This window comes from Canis lupus, chromosome X (genome assembly GCF_011100685.1).
Source record: "Canis lupus familiaris isolate Mischka breed German Shepherd chromosome X, alternate assembly UU_Cfam_GSD_1.0, whole genome shotgun sequence".
NCBI lineage: Eukaryota > Metazoa > Chordata > Mammalia > Carnivora > Canidae > Canis > Canis lupus.
Genome location: NC_049260.1, coordinates 15,952,232 through 15,968,012, shown reverse-complemented (window position 1 = coordinate 15,968,012; position 15,781 = coordinate 15,952,232). Strand labels below are relative to the sequence as shown.

The window sequence follows — 15,781 nt, the reverse complement described above, 5'->3', positions numbered from 1 at the left end:
TTTAGACAAATAATTACAATGTATTCAAATAATCTCAAAATAAACCCAGAATTCCCAAGAAGAAACTCGGGGAAAATAAGAAAGTCAAGGAAAGAATCCCAGGGGAGATAATGATCAGACAGTCCTGAAAGAATAGAGATTTGTCAAGTAGTGTGAGAAAAGGCCATCTATGTGATAGTGAGAGCATGGCCTGATCAGGGAAAATCAAGTAGTGTGGTATGGTAAACTAGTAGGTTATGTGGAGAAAAAGACATACATAAGGCTTGGAGGAAGATAGGAAGTGACTAGATATATGTGGGGTTTTTTTAAAGGCTTTTATTTATTTGAGAGACAGAGAGAGAGCAAGCATGAGCAGGGGTCAGGGGAGAGGGAGAAGCAGACTCCCTGCTGAGTGGGAGCCTGCAGGGCTCCATCCCAGGAACCTGAGATCATGACCCAAACCCAAACCAGGAGTTGCTTGGACACTTAACTGACTGAGCCACACACGCACCCCTGGATATATGTGTTTTAAATTTGTTTAATCTGGGCAGCCCCAGTGGCTCAGCGGTTTAGCGCCTGCCTTCAGCCCAGGGTGTGATCTTGGAGACCTGGGATCGAGTCCCATGTCAGGCTCCCTGCATGGAGCCTGCTTCTCCCTCTTCCTGTGTCTCTGCCTCCGTCTCTCTCTCTCTCTCCCTCTCTCTCCCTCCCTCTCTCTCTCTGTCTCTCATGAATAAATAAATAAAATCTTTTAAAAATAATAAAAATAGATAAATTCGTTTAATCTGGGACACCTGGGTGGCTCAGTGGTTGGGCGCCTGCCTTTGGCTTGGGTAGTGATCCCAGGATCTAGAATTGGGTCCCGCATTGGGCTGCCTATGAGGAGCCTACTTCTCCCTCTGCCTGTGTTTCTGCCTCTCTCCCTCAGTCTGTGTCTCTCATGAATAAATAAATAAATAAATCTTTAAAAAATTCGTTTAATCTTTTATTGATTCCTGGGCTAAGGTTATAATTAGTTTGGGTGGTTTTTTATTTCCTTTCCTATTATAAATAAAGCTAATATTAAACACCTTAGTATATATAGCTAATTTTTTCTTTTTAGATTATTGTCTTAGAGTAATAAGTTTATTTATTTTTTAAAGATTTTATTTATTTATTCATGAGAGACACACAGAGAGAGACAGAGACATAGGCAGAGGGAGAAGCAGGCTCCCTGCGAGGAGCCTGATATGGGACTCGATCCCAGGATCATGCCCTGAGCCAAAGGCAGATGCTCAACTGCTGAACCACCCACGCATACCATAGAGTAATAAGTTTAAACTGAAATTATTAGGTTAAAATAAAGTAGTCATGATTAGTTTCATAATTTCTTACATATTTCAAGATTACCCATCATTAAGGAAATGCAAATCAAAACCATGAAGTACCATTTCACCCCCACTAGAATGGCTTTAATCAGAAAGACAGACAATAGCAAATGTTGGTGAGGATGTGGAAAAATTAGAACGCTCATACATTGCTGGTGGGAATGTAAAATGATGTAGCTGCCTTGGATAAGTTTGACAGTCTCTCTAAAAATTGAACATAGGGGCGCCTGGGTGGCTCAGTCAGGTAAGCCTCTGACTCTTGATTTCAGCTAAAGTCTTGATTTCAGGGTTGTGAGTTCAAGCCCCACATTGGGCTCCATGCTGGGTGTGGTGCCTACTTAATAATAATAATAATAATAGTTAAATATAGAGTTATCATATGACCCAGCAATTCCACTCCTAGGTATATACCCAAGAGAAAAAGAAACATGGGTCCACACAAAAATGGATACACAAATGTTCATAGCAGCATTATTAATAATAACCAAAACTATAGAAATAACCCAAATGTCCACTGAGAGAGGACATAAATAAAAGGTGGTATATCCATACAGTGGAATGTTATGCAGCCATAAAAAGAATGAAGTACTAATACATGGTAAAACAGAGATGACCCTTGAAAACATTATGGCAAGGGAAAGAAAACAGTCACAAAATACATATTGTATGAGTCCATTTATGTGAAAGGTCCAGACTAGGCAAATCCATAGAAAAAGAAAGATTAGTGGTTGCCAGGGTCTAATCAAAGGAGGGATGGAATGGGGAACAACTGCTAATGGGGTTTCTTTTAAAGAGGTTTAAAGTGTTTTAAAATTAGATTGTGGTAATTGGTTGTACATCTCTGTGAATATACTAAAAGACACTGAATTGTACCCTTAAAATGAGTGAATTGTATGGTATGTGAATTATATCTTTAAAAATCTGTTTTTCAAAAAAAATAAAATGAAGGGGCACCTGACTGGCTCAAGCAGTAGAGCATGCAACTCCTGATCTTGGGGTCATGAGTTCAAGCACTATGTTGGGCATATGTTGGGCATATAGCTTACTTAAAAATTAATAAAGTGGAAAAAATTCCTCTAGAAAAAATATGCTTTTTCATCAGCAGCAGCAGTATTTGGTGTCATCCCCCTTCACCAACCTTGGGATTTTTATTTTTATTCAGCTTCACAGGTAGAAACTGATATCCAAAGCTTCTTTAGTTACGTTATAAAGTCCCTCGGTAGAATCTAAACTCCAGAAGATAGGAATTTTTCCCTATTTCTGTTCATTGCTGCATCCCCAGAACAAATAATTATTTGGCTGGCAAATAATGACTTAGTAATTTTGTTGAAGGAATGCATTTTAATTGTTTTTTTATTTTTTATTTTTTTCAAAGTATTTATTTATTCATGAGAGACAGAGAGGAAGAGACAAAGGCAGAGGGAGAAGCAGGCTCCCTGTGGGGAGCCCAATGTGAGACTAGATCCCAGGACCCTGGGATCATGCCCTGAGCCGAAGGCAGACGCTCAACCACTGAACACCCAGGTGCCCCTTGATTTTATTTTTAAAAGATTTTTTTAGGGGTGCCTAAAAAAAATGGGCCACTGGGTGGCTCAGTGATATTTTACTTTACTTGCAAACTAACACATTAGCCTACCACAAGGCACTCCTGGGTCAGAGACAAAGGCCTTTATTATATTCATGGTACAACAGACACCCTGAACGTTGTATTCCTGTGTTGCCCTGACTCCTGAGTCTTCTGAGTGGGCGCTGCAGAGCGAAGCGCAGAGGTGACCACATAGCTGAGGAACCCAAGCCTCATCAGGGGCTACAAGCAAACCCACCCAAAAAAATATAATATATATATTTAAAGATTTTATTTATGTATTTGAGAGAAAAGTTGAGAGAGGGAGAGAGAGAGCTTGAGCATGATCAAGGGAAGAGCAGAGGGAGCAGGAGAAGCAGACTCCCCTCTGAGCAGGAAGCCCGACATGGGGCTCCATCAAGGACTTGGGTACTCTGGGATCATGACCTGAGCCAAAGGCAGACACACCCAACTGACCGAGCCACCCAGGCATCCAGTTTTAATTAGAGAATTCTTGGACAGCCCAGGTGGCTCATCGGTTTAGCGCCGCCTTCAGGCCAGGGCATGATCCTGGAGTCCCAGGATTGAGTCCCACGTCAGGCTCCCTGCATGGAGCCTGCTTCTCCCTCTGCCTGTGTCTCGGCCTCATTCTCTCTCTCTCTCTGTCTGTGTCTCTCATGAATAAATAAAATCTTTAAAAATAATAATAATAATTAGAGAATTCTCGCCTTTAGTGTCTTAATTTCACAGTTCCTCTGAACTAATTGTTCTTACTAACCTCGGTTTCTTTTTGGAAAGAGGCACTGTATAAATAATTGAATTGAATGTCCTTCTGATGAGCGTTGTGGTTCAAGTCCTTTAACCTTATATACTTTTACTTCTAAAATTCACTACAACAATAGTTTGCAAATGTTTGACTATGAGGACTCCCTTTTTAAACAAGTGTCCACCTAATAATAGTTATGCTTTTTGTATTAATGGGAAAACTACATAGTAACAAGAAGCCATTTATATTTTTAACAATGACCACACAATCTTCAGAAATTTATAAAATAGAGGTTATAATATATGAGACACATACTTATTCCATAGTCTGTGCATGGTGGCTCCGTGTATTATTTCATGGATCCATGGAAATAATTTTGAAAGCCATCAGTAGTTTGGGGCCAATAAGTTGGGAACTACTTAATTACAGTGTCAGAACTAAGGAGGATTACTGAAATATAAATAATAACTAGTATAGAAGATTATGCCATAGTCCCATGTTTAAAAAATTTAGTTCCTAAAACTATCAGCTTCTTTTGAAGACTTAATATTATATTTTATACAACACCTAGGTGGCTCAGTGGTTGAATGCCTTCAGCCCAGGTCGTGATCCAGGGGTCCTGGGATTGAGTCCAGCATTGGGCTCACTACAGGGAGCCTGCTTCTCCCTCTGTGTCTCTGCTTCTCTCTCTGTCTGTCATGAATAAATAAAATCTTTTAAAAATATATTTTATTATTTTAAAAGATTTTATTTGAGAGAGATAGCACAAGGCTTAATATTTTAAAAATCAAGTTTACATAACTTTAAAAGTGTATTTATTTGCCATTATTTGTTTTACCAAAAAAATCAAAAGCAAACTAAATGTTTAATCATACTTAATCAAGTTTTGGTATATTTATCTGGTGGAAGGTAGGTAGCAATTTAGTACTACAATTAGGTATTGTAATTCTTATTATCCAGAATTTTAAAAAGCAGGATGTATCATCAGGTATCCCTAAACATTTTGACTGTGATTATATGAAGTGTTTATGTACATGGTGAAAGCAGGAAGGTAGTAGTGGCTCAGATGTAAAAGAGTTCTGGGTAGGGATTTCCTATTTTTGGAACACTTATTTAGCAGTTGCTGTGTGCCAGGCACCATTCTAAATTCTTTTCATGACAACTCAGGGATCATCCCACTGCAGTGTATTTGGCCTTTGGGACCTGTTTTTGTGTGACCCTTGAGCTAAGAATGGTTTAATATTTTTAAAGAGTTTTTTAAAAAAGAAGATGCAGTAAAGACCTTCTATGGCCCACAAAGCCTAAAGTAGTTACTGTCTGGCCCTTTATAGGACAAGATTGCTGCCCCCTGATTTAATTCATTTTATTCTCACAACATTCCAATAAGGTGGGTCCTATTATTATCATCCCCATTTTACAGATGAGGGAACTGAGTATAGGGACCTTCAATAATTTTTTGTCGGTGGTATTTACTGCTTTTACAGCAGATTGTAGGCTCTTTCTGTAAACTTGCCTAATACTGTTTTTCTTTGCAGTGTAAAAAGTGGATAGTGGCTCAAGTGTCAAAAGATGGCACGGTCACGATCTCGATCCCCCAGGTGGAAGCACAGGTGAGCAGTTCTTAGTTTAGCAGAGGAAGCTTGGGTTTGGGATGTGCTTTGATTTTCAAGTCCACTGGTACTGTTGAAAACCTATTTTAATAAGTTCATGGGACCTGTTATTCACAGTAGGTATTTTACAGTAATAGAGGTTGTATTTCTAGATTCTGAAAACTGGCAGCTTGCATTAATTATGGCTGGCAGCTTGACTTAATCCATAATAAAAAGAAATGCAATGGCCACAGCAAGGGAGAGTGAGAAACATCTTTGAGTGTTACATTTTTTTGCATCAGTAAGTAGTTTAGTACTCTTCTGTGTTTTTTTTTTCATAATCATTATCTTTGAAAAAATTGGGAGTTAGAAAATCAGGAGTTACCTCTTTCTTCTTCTTCATTGCAGAATAATAGAGTTTTGAGTAATTCATTTGTAGTTCAACTTTCTTCTTTCCTTGTTGGCAGTATCAATAGTATATACACATAATTAGATTGGAACAGTTCAGCCAGTATTTATTGTATACCTGCTGTAGGCTCTGGGGCTACAAAGGCAATATGATGTCTTCTGGGGCCTCAGCAAGCATGCAGACTGGCTGGGAGATTGGCACCACAGTCAGCTATGATACCGTGGGTTAAGTACGGTGCTACCGACTGGGACAAAGTATTCTGGGTCCACAGAGAAGGAATAATTCTGCTTTTATGGAGGGAAAAAGGGGATGCTAAGAAAGCCTTCCAAGAAGAGATGAAATTTTAGCTGGCCATTTAAGGATGGATAGAATTTCTAAAGGCAGAAACAAAGAAGAAAAGTATTCCAGTTAAGGGAGGGCAATAGGAGCAAAGGCATGGAGCTATGAAAGTGACTAGTATATTCTAGGACTTTAAAAAGGACCATAATTACATACATAAAAAGCAGACCAAAACTTCTCATGTTAATACAACTTGGCCATTGTTCATTATGGTTCTACAGTGATTAATCAATCATTTTGTTAACAATTGTCATTTTGTAATTTGCAAGACCAAATTGTAACAGGAAGGAGCTTCAGGAAGAAAAGGGAATGTAAACAAATGGGTAATTTTAATATGGAGGGCATCACAGAGGTTGTTTTGTTTCACCCTTTTGTGATAGGTGCTGATGAAGAAACACAGAAGACTTGCCAAGCTTAGTACCTGATTTCTAGATTCCTTCTTAGAACTCTTTGTCAAAAACTGTACAGCGTCTGATATTTTACTTTACTTGCAAACTAACACATTAGCCTGCCACAGGGCACTCCTGGGTCAGAGACAAAGGCCTTTATTATACTCATGGTACAGCAGGCACCCTGAGTGTTGTGTTCCTGTGTTGCCCTGACTCCTGAGTCTTCTGAGAGTGGGCGCTGCAGAGCGAAGCACCGAGGTGACCACACAGCTGAGGAACCCAAGCTTCATCAGGGGCTACAAGCAAACCCACCCAGCCTTGGCCTTAGAGCAGACATATCCTGGATAGCAAACAAATTGGCCCTCTTTCCCTGAGGGAGGCCCTATCTCTGTCTTCCCAGGCTGTGGTGCCTTGGAACAAAAGCTGTCAGTGCCTCTGCTTACCAATGCAGAATGCAAGAGACCCAGGGAGGATTGCCTCCGAACAGACTCCTCAGATCTCTTTTGTTTCTTTAGGAGAATTGAAAATGATAGTAACCATTCCGGCAATCTCCTTCAAAAGACTGGGGTTTAAAAAAAAAAAAGACTGGAGTTTTATACAATAAAGCCCCTGATATGAAATATAACAACAAAGCAGTACTCATTATGAGATAAGGACTAAAGTAAGGGGCTGAGTATTTCATCCAGTCTGGAGACCTGTCTCTCCCTGCCAGTTTTTCTCCTTAGCGATGGAAGAAATGCACTCTTCTAGAAAGTCCTCAGAGGCTCTACCTGCTCCTCCCTGTGATGAGGATGGATGACAGAGTTCCTTCTTAAGCTAAATAATGCACTTGCTAGTATGTCTAGTTTGGTGACTCCAGAGGGAGATATTGCCAAGACTAGTATATAAATCCCAGTATGTACATGAGGAAGATAAATCTGCCTCCTTCCTTGTGGGGAGGACACACAGATGTGTCACCAAATGGAAAGGGTCTGACTCATGGTTGCTCCAACTCCCTGGCAGCTTCTGAAAGTGTGCAGTAACAAAAGCTGCAAGGGTAGCTGCCTCATTGATTAGAAGACTATAAGCCCCCAGGGAGGAGATTGGGAAATTGGACAGGTTAGGTGGGAGGTGCAGGTGCAAAATTGAACTTTATTGTGTTCTGGGTAGTAGTAGTGCTCTTCTCTCTGCTCTTGAAGTCCAGGCAACTCAGACTTGTTTCCCTGGCTACAGGAGCCTTCTTCCTCCTCCATGGGAATGAAATCTTGATGTTGGCAATGCTGAGGTATTGGGGAAGGTAGTTACAGAAAAGATATGCTGTCCCTGGGGAACATGATGGCTGCATTAAAGCCCACATTCACCAATGTTATAAGCTCTATTTCAACAGCACATGTAAGGGAATAGGTCTGGGAAAGAAGCAATTTATCTATCTTAGTAGTATTTATGGAGGAACTAAGTATGAGATTCAAGCCTTAATGCCCTCTTTCCCTCCCATTCCACACACGAAGTATGTAGTTTTTTGCTCCTCGAGATAGCCTTAGTACTTGGGGAAACTGCGGGGTCAATCTTCAGTCTGAGATTGGGTTTATTGTGACATCATAAACTCTTAGAGTCTAATTTGATTTCATAGGTTATGTTCCATTTGCCAGAGACTCTCCTATACATTAATTTGTGTGACTCTAGCCCTCCTGTTGTTTGTTTCTTACCTGGCTGTTGAACCTGACACAGGCTTTTGTTGACTGGCTCTTTTGCCCAGACTGCTGTCAGCAGTCTTCTAAAATGGATCTTGCTGTGTACCTAAGCTGGTCCTTCTCTAGCAGGATGAGTGTGCTTAGCCCATTTTGATACGCACGTGGGATGCATTAATTCAGATGGAAAAGTATGCTTGTTGAATTGGCCAGAACAGTAATCAGACACCCAAATGAACAATTTAGAATACAGATATAGCAAATTGTTGAATTTAATTTGAGTGGGAGAAGCAGTGGAAAGCAAATGTCTTATTTAGTTAGTTCATATTAGGGCAAACCTAGTTTATTGTCTTTAAATGGACTGAACTTTTCCATTTGTTTACATAGGTCTTTATCACCAGTACCTAGAAATTCTGAACACTACAAGCAAAGACATTCTCATTATGGCTGTGACTATAGGAAGGATCCAAAAAGACCCATGACTTGGCGAATGGAGAGTCAGAAACATGGACAGAGTAAATCAAGGATTCCTTCTCGTGGAAATACACATTACCGATCTTATGAACATAGATCACCTTCCCCAAACCTAAGAAGAAACTCTTTAGAAAATGTTTATTCTTATAAGCCTTACCGAGTATACTCACCAGGAAGAGGGGATGGTAACAGAAGATCTCACTATACGCCCAAATACTCAGGAAGCGTACCCTACAAAGAGCACCAGAGGAATTGTTATCCCCAGAAAGTACAGGGAAGGTATATTCCTGATGACCACAGCAGAGTCAGAGGAAGTGGAAAAGGAGGGAAACCGCCTCAGAGATCAGCGGCAGATTCTTTTAGGTTCGAAGGAAAGTGGCATGAAGACAAGTTGAGGCACCAGAGGATACAGGACGAAAACCATCCTCAGTCACCTAGAAGAGGTTCTGAAGACTGTGAGAAAAGGAGCTCTTTTCAGAAGAGGTATAAGAAAACATTAAACCTGGGTAATTTTGTATAAAGCCTCAAGTGAAAAAGTCTGTTTACTCTTTACTTCAACTTTATGGTTGAAGAGAACCACCTTGAAAAGCTTTTGTCTAAAAAAGATAAAAAGCATATAATGTAGTTATGGTCTACTGGTAGTAGTGAAGTATTTCTTTTTAGAGTAAGTCATGTTAATGGCTAGAATTGTAACAAAAGATGGTATTTTCCTCTTTTGCTACCTTGTGCCTCTATGAATTGGCTTGAGGGATTATAGTTAAGTTAACTGGCCACTGCATTTAAAGCCATGCTGCCCAACATTCCACACATATAAATTCTTACTTTCTTCTCTCTAGTGCAAGTGTAAACTGCTTTATGTCAACACAGGTATCCTGAGGATCGTGCTTTCAGAAAATACGGTCACACATCAAAAAGACCCAAAGATGTGGAGAGGTATGAAAACAGAGAGCCTGCCAGGAACCCACAGTGGAAGTTTGGGCATTCTCTTCCATCTTACCAAGAGAAGAAGGAGCAGCGGAACCTTGGACCATCTCATCGACATACTCAGAGGGAACCTCCAGAGACCAGTTCAGCAACCAGGGTATCCTGTGACTATCGCCACAAACGTCGTAAGGCCTCAGGTGGGGACCAGGACATTTCTGATGGAAGAACGCAGAAGCACTCTAAGGAGGAAGATAGAAAATCCAGTTCTCAAAAAGGCTCTGAAAATAGACAGTCCGTTTGTTTTAATGTTGGAAGAGGGAGAGAGACTGAAGGTGGGCAAGCCAAAGAACCTTCCAAATCATCTAAGAAAGACTGCACTGACTGCACTCCCTCTACACATTCAAGTAAAAATGATGTTGGCTCGAAACCCTGCAGCAACAAACGGAAGGAGAAAAGAAAGAAAGAAGGGGGTGGCAGAAAAGAGAGCAACTCTTCCAGCAACCAAGCTGATAAAAGTAAACTTTCCAAAGTGAAACCTTCATCTGCCAGTCTTAAGAAGAAATCACTTACTGTTAAAATAGATGCGAAGAAAACAATAAATACATCCAGGTATTATTTTTGTTTTTTCTTTGTGCTATTTAAGAAAAATATGTTTCTGCCACCTTTATTTGAAGCTTTGAAACTGGAACTCACGGTGTGTTTAGAATCCATTGAGTGGGGAGGGATTGCCTGGATTTTTTCACAAAAGCCCTGTAATGAGGATGAATCCCATGATTAGTAATACAGAGTGATCTCATGTCTACTGGTTTCCACATCTCAAGTATCTCAAGATACTTTTTTGGTGCAGGGTACTCTCTGGAGTTGTTTCTTTTCATGAATTTATGTTTCTGTGCTGCTAGATTTTCTGTAACCAGGGATAGGCTGGGTGGAGTTAAAGGTGCCATTCCTTGCTCAGTTTCTCAGAGCCTGTTTTCCCTGTTGCCTCAAATCCAGAGAATTTTTTATCTGGAAGGGCTCTTCACTGGCCGTGATTTTATAGAGGAAGAAAGCGAGGCCTTGAAAGATGAAGCGACTTGTCTAAGTCAGAGCACGTGTGGCTCAAAGAGGCAGGTAACCTCACTTGGTTCCTGCTGCCATCTCAAAACAATTGGTGCTCAGCCAACTAGCTTCTCCTAGGTAGAGGAAATTAGGCTAGAGTCTAGAAAGAGACCTTTTTTAAGACATTCACTTTAGCTCTTAATGATTCTTAAAAAAAATAGGCTACTGTTTTAATAGGTTATATTCTGCTAAAGTGGTTTGCATACTTTGTTCAGTTATGCATATTACCTCGGTTTATGGATTCTGGAAATAATAAGGCACTACAGTTGGCTATGTCAGCTAAGTCTGTTCATTACCTTAATACACTACCAGTATGTGAATAAATAAAGTGATGGGCTGTGGTGATTTGATGCATTTATGTTTACAGTTCATTCATACTTGTATTGCAATCAAAAACAATTTTAAGCAAAATCTAAGGTCAGAATATGACAGGGAGGGAGGTAAACCCACAGGCTCTCTTTCTTTTTTTTTAAATATATGTATATTTTTTCTTAAAGTTAGATATGGCAGTCCTTCTCCCTCGTATTTCCCTTACAGTCATGTACTTACAAAAATATTGTAAAATATACATATGTATATGTCCACAGAAAGCATTTATAAATATGATAATGTTCTAGAAAGTTGGACAAATAGAGGGGGGAATCACTCAATATTCTACTACCCTAGGATAGTTTTATTAACAGCTTAGTACAGCTCCTTTTGTATTTTTCTGTGTATATCTATACATGGTTGTCATAATACCATATAATTTTGTATTCTATTTCATATAATAAGCCTTAAATCATTTTGTGCTATTATATTTCCTGCTAGTTCTTAACCTTAAGAGCACAAAAACTACTGTAAGCATCAACTTTGAGGATGTTCCCTCAAGCTTTTTTCTTTTGAACATTACACTATGAAAATGTCCAAATACACAGAAAAGTTGAAAGAACTGTATGGTAAATACTTATATTCCTACCACTGAGGGTCTACAATGAAAATTTTACTCTACTTTCGTAATCATGTATCTGTCCATTTATCCATCAATCATTCCATCTTATTTTTTCCATATATTTCAAAGTGGATTATAGATATTAGTACCCTCCTCTTTAAATTCTTCAATATTTCATTTTTGTTTACATTTTTTTCCTTTGGAGACAAAATTGCATACAATCAAATCACAGGAATCTTGAATTTTTTAATAGAAGTAATGATACACCTATATTTAATAATGATGTTAAAAAAATTAGTTAACTTAATTCTTTAATTAACTTAAAAGAGATTAATAAATTGGTTTAAAAAAATAAATTGGCTTAACACTTTTAAAGAATCTTAAAAAAAATAAAAAATAAAAAAATAAAAAAATAAAGAATCTTAAAAATATCAATTCTGAAGGATTTTATTGTAATCTCATTAGAAATATTGAACATGGTTAATTTTATAATTAGATATTAAGAAATGGAAGCTTGATTTTCATTATGTGTCACAAAAATAAGCTTCCCAAAATTGAAGCTGCTGTATCTTTTCTTTTGAATTTATGAATTATAATTTTGTGAAATTTATGACCTGTCAGCACATGTCTGAATTACCTGACAAAGACCTTAGGATGACTTGATCCTTAGGATGGCTTGTGCAGCAGAGCTATCACTGCAATATCCTTCCTATTCAAAGACCTGAAGAATAAATAACTTTGTAAATATATGCATCTTGACAGTATGATAAAGCATAGTCGACAAAATCTCTCTGATGATAATTATTTATTGATGAATGGTTAAGTTGTAGAAGAGTTTTGTGGGGTTGGATTTAATTATGTATGGACTGATGAAGTATCCATAAAACAAAGGCAGTTAATGCCTTCAACAGAGTCATGTTTTCAACTATTAACATAACTTAGATTTTCCTCTGCTTGAAAAGATTAAATCATAGAGTGGAGAGAAGTTTATTTGTTGGTTAAAATCTAGAGGGTTTATCCATTTTTTTGAAAATCTGAGATGGTTGTTTATGCATTCATTTGCTTTCTTAGCTTTGATCACATATCAGTGTATGTTCTTCCAGTTATCATTGTAGTTGAAGACATATGTGATTAGGCTAGTGATTTTTCTAGATTCCAGTTTGTATCTAGAACAGCAGTAGATTGACACTTGCTTGAATGTTCACTGCATAGTTAATACTTCTGTTAACAAAAGCTATAGTCTAGTGACCCACTTTGTCAGAAACTGCATCATCAGAGGTAGAAGTTACCTATAAGTCATAATTATATGTTTCAGAGTGTAAATTATGGAGTCATAATATGAAAATTTCTACAAATGCTATTATGAATTCCAAACACTGCTGTGTACATCTTGAAGTTTTGGGGCAGATGAAGGGAGTTTGGGTTTAATGTTGAGCAAGTAGGTGAGAGACTGAACCTTGTTCAGGCTAGGAAGGAAATGTAGAGAGTTAGCAGGGGGTGCCATTCTTTGGAGAATAGCAGGGGGTGCCATTCTCTGGAGAATAAACTGGTATGGATGGACCTGAGGCTCCTTTGACCTCCCTGGCTGCTGGTACTAGGTGTCTAGGATGGGAAGGTTGGCTATTAAAGTTGATATTAAAGTTCATATCAGTCACATATGCATATAATCCTTTTATCTCTTACCTCCCCTCCCCAGAAGATACAGGGAGGGCCTCCCTACCCCCATCAGCTATTTCCCCATTCTGAAGGAGGATGAGGTGGGTGATGGGACCCAGAAGACATCAGAGCTCTGATGCTCTAAGGAAAGAGGTGCCACACGGGTGGGGGACCAATGTGAAAAACCATAGGATTGAAGGAAGGTAACCCAGTGACACAAGTTTACCTACCTGTGATATGCCATGGGTGGAGATACTTTTGTGATAACACAAACCTGCTACCTCACTGTTTATTATCAGAAAAAGCTAAGATTTCCCCCCCTAATATTTCTAATACACATTTTTAAAAATCAAAAATCAATTGAGATAAGCTTCCCTTTCATTCCTATTTTTCACCCTAGCTTCTCTAGTGTGTCTTAGGGAACCTAGCATAAGAAGATGAATATTCTGTTTTGGGTAGGGGTACATCAGTTTTTGTTTTCTACTGGGTCCCTGAGCACTCTGACATTGGCAGACCACCTCTCCATGCCTTTTTGGGCCCAAGTTAGCCTGTAGTTTCTCCTCCTGGCTTTACAACTTTGCTTCCATTGGCCATGTGTTGGTAACTGTTGAAGCTGGGTTGACAGGCTCATCATAGGATTTTCTGAACTTTTGTATATATTTGAGATTTCATATTATAAAAAATAAAATATTTAAATTTTAAATTGGTCTAAATGAAGTTATAATTTTAAAATAAAAGCAAGCCAAGAAAGTTTTTAAAAACACACTTAAATTGGCCTCAATTAGAATTTTGAATTCTGTCAACTTTTTAGCTAAAACTGTTATTTCAAATTGTCTAAGTTGTTTTCCATTTATTATTTCTTCATTCAGCAAGTATTTTTTTGAAGACCCACCTTGTGTGAGACAGCCTGTTAGGGTACCCTGGGACTATAAATTGGCGTAGGATTGGGTTTCTTTTCCTCTGGTCTAATAGACAATAGGGCAATGGTGTTAATACCATGGCACAATGAGTGATACACAAGGTGGGGAATTCTGGGAAGGCTTCTTTTAGGAGTTGTTGACATGTGAACTAGGCTTCAAAGGTTTTAAACATGTGGAGATGAGATGAAAGACATTTTATATTTATAGGTTAACAAAGGCAGACAACGCACACAGGAACTTTGAGCTGTGCTTCAAGTGGTCAGTGAAAGGGAATAGATGGACAGGAGGCTGTGAAGGTGACATTGCCACACTGCCAGCCTGGTTTGACAGGAATAGCTGATCAGAGAGGGCAGGAAGCTCAGTTCTGGCTGCTGCCTTCTTTCTGTGAGGTGACTTGGATGGGCACTGGGGTTGGAGAGGCCAGTTCGAGGAACTTTGTGAAAAAAAAAATGCTGAATTAGGGGAATAGCAGTTCTCCCTAACCCTTTACCCTTGGCTTTGGAAATGCTAAGTGTCTTTTGAGGAAGACAGGAGCAAATGAATAACTGGGAGAGTGCTCTTTGAGCAATAAGATGCTGTTCTTAGGAGATAACTGAGAAAGGACAACTTGATATGTGTCGCGTGGATTCTGTTGTAAGCTTCCAGAGGGCAGAGGATCATCCATTAGTTTAGGTTATTCTTGGGCTTTTTGTAATTGTTGTTTTGCCATGCAGTTGGGTTTTTTGATGGATCTTAACTGTATATAAGAGGAAATTAAGGTTTAATGTGGCTTTTTATATTTTCCTAGTTATTCACAACACTCAGTGAGAACATCAGGGGAAATGTCCTTAGAGAAAAACAAAACAAAACCAAAAACGAGTGGAGTTGGAGCAGGGAAGAAAGAAACCTGGAAAATTTCATTCGAACAGTATCAGAAGTAGTACTAGAATACAGGTGTTTGGCTATATTTTAATTTTTAAAACTATCTAAACTGCATCTCAGATGAGAACATTTAGTCTTTTCAGCTTACCTACTTGTATTGGAAGTATTTCTTGAAATTATGAAGTTGTTAATCAATGCCTGTCTTAGGAAATAGTGAAAGGAAAATGTGAACCAAGAGGTGATTAAATGTATAAATGTAAATACTTAGAACATTTTGCATTCTCCAGTTCCAAGAAGCCTTTTCTTATAGCAAAACCATCATAATTGTTTCTAAAAGACTAAAATTTCAGGTAATATGATTTTAATATTTCCTAGGAAATGACAATTTTAACATTTTTTAATAATAAATCTTGCAGTGGACTAACTCCAGGATAAATTGATAGGAAATGTAAACGCTAAAATTTCGGGAATTAAGTGTAGCTGTAAAGTATACCATAGCACTCCTAGGGATTGAGGGTTGGGCATGGAGTGGGTATAAGAGTTATATCAGTAATTAACTTGTAATAAATGACAAGTGAATTTTAATAATTACCAGGTGGAAAACTGGAAACCTTTACAACTAGTTTCCTCATGGGAGAAACTGAGGCTGCAGTACAAAATGTAATCAACTGATTTCCCCTTATGGACGGACCATTTTTGTAGTTCTATTTGAATATCTTATTTTTTTCCTGTAAAATGTTTTCAAAAGCATTTTTTTGTATGGAGCAGACTTTTTGTACTGTTAAAAACAGTATTTGTAATTGTTTGTTAGTAGAGGTTGTTACGGGCCATTCTAGCTTCCAGTGTTT

The 15,781-nt window shown here is 38.5% G+C and overlaps 1 protein-coding gene across 7 annotated transcripts in view; it reads left to right on the top strand.

Annotated features, from left to right (window-relative positions):
* BCLAF3 (BCLAF1 and THRAP3 family member 3) overlaps window positions 1-15,781 on the top strand; it is a 59,477-nt gene that overhangs the window by 13,691 nt on the left and 30,005 nt on the right. For 5 of the 7 annotated variants that reach the window (XM_038587006.1, XM_038587010.1, XM_038587012.1 and 2 more), the window contains exons 3-5: window positions 5,212-5,286; window positions 8,457-9,026; window positions 9,411-10,076. In XM_038587006.1, coding sequence (XP_038442934.1) covers window positions 5,246-5,286; window positions 8,457-9,026; window positions 9,411-10,076 — 1,277 coding nt within the window. In that variant the 5' untranslated portion in view covers window positions 5,212-5,245. Of the gene's footprint in view, window positions 1-5,211; window positions 5,287-8,038; window positions 8,261-8,456; window positions 9,027-9,410; window positions 10,077-15,781 lie in introns of those variants that run through there. The other 2 variants (XM_038587008.1, XM_038587011.1) reach the window with 2 other exon arrangements.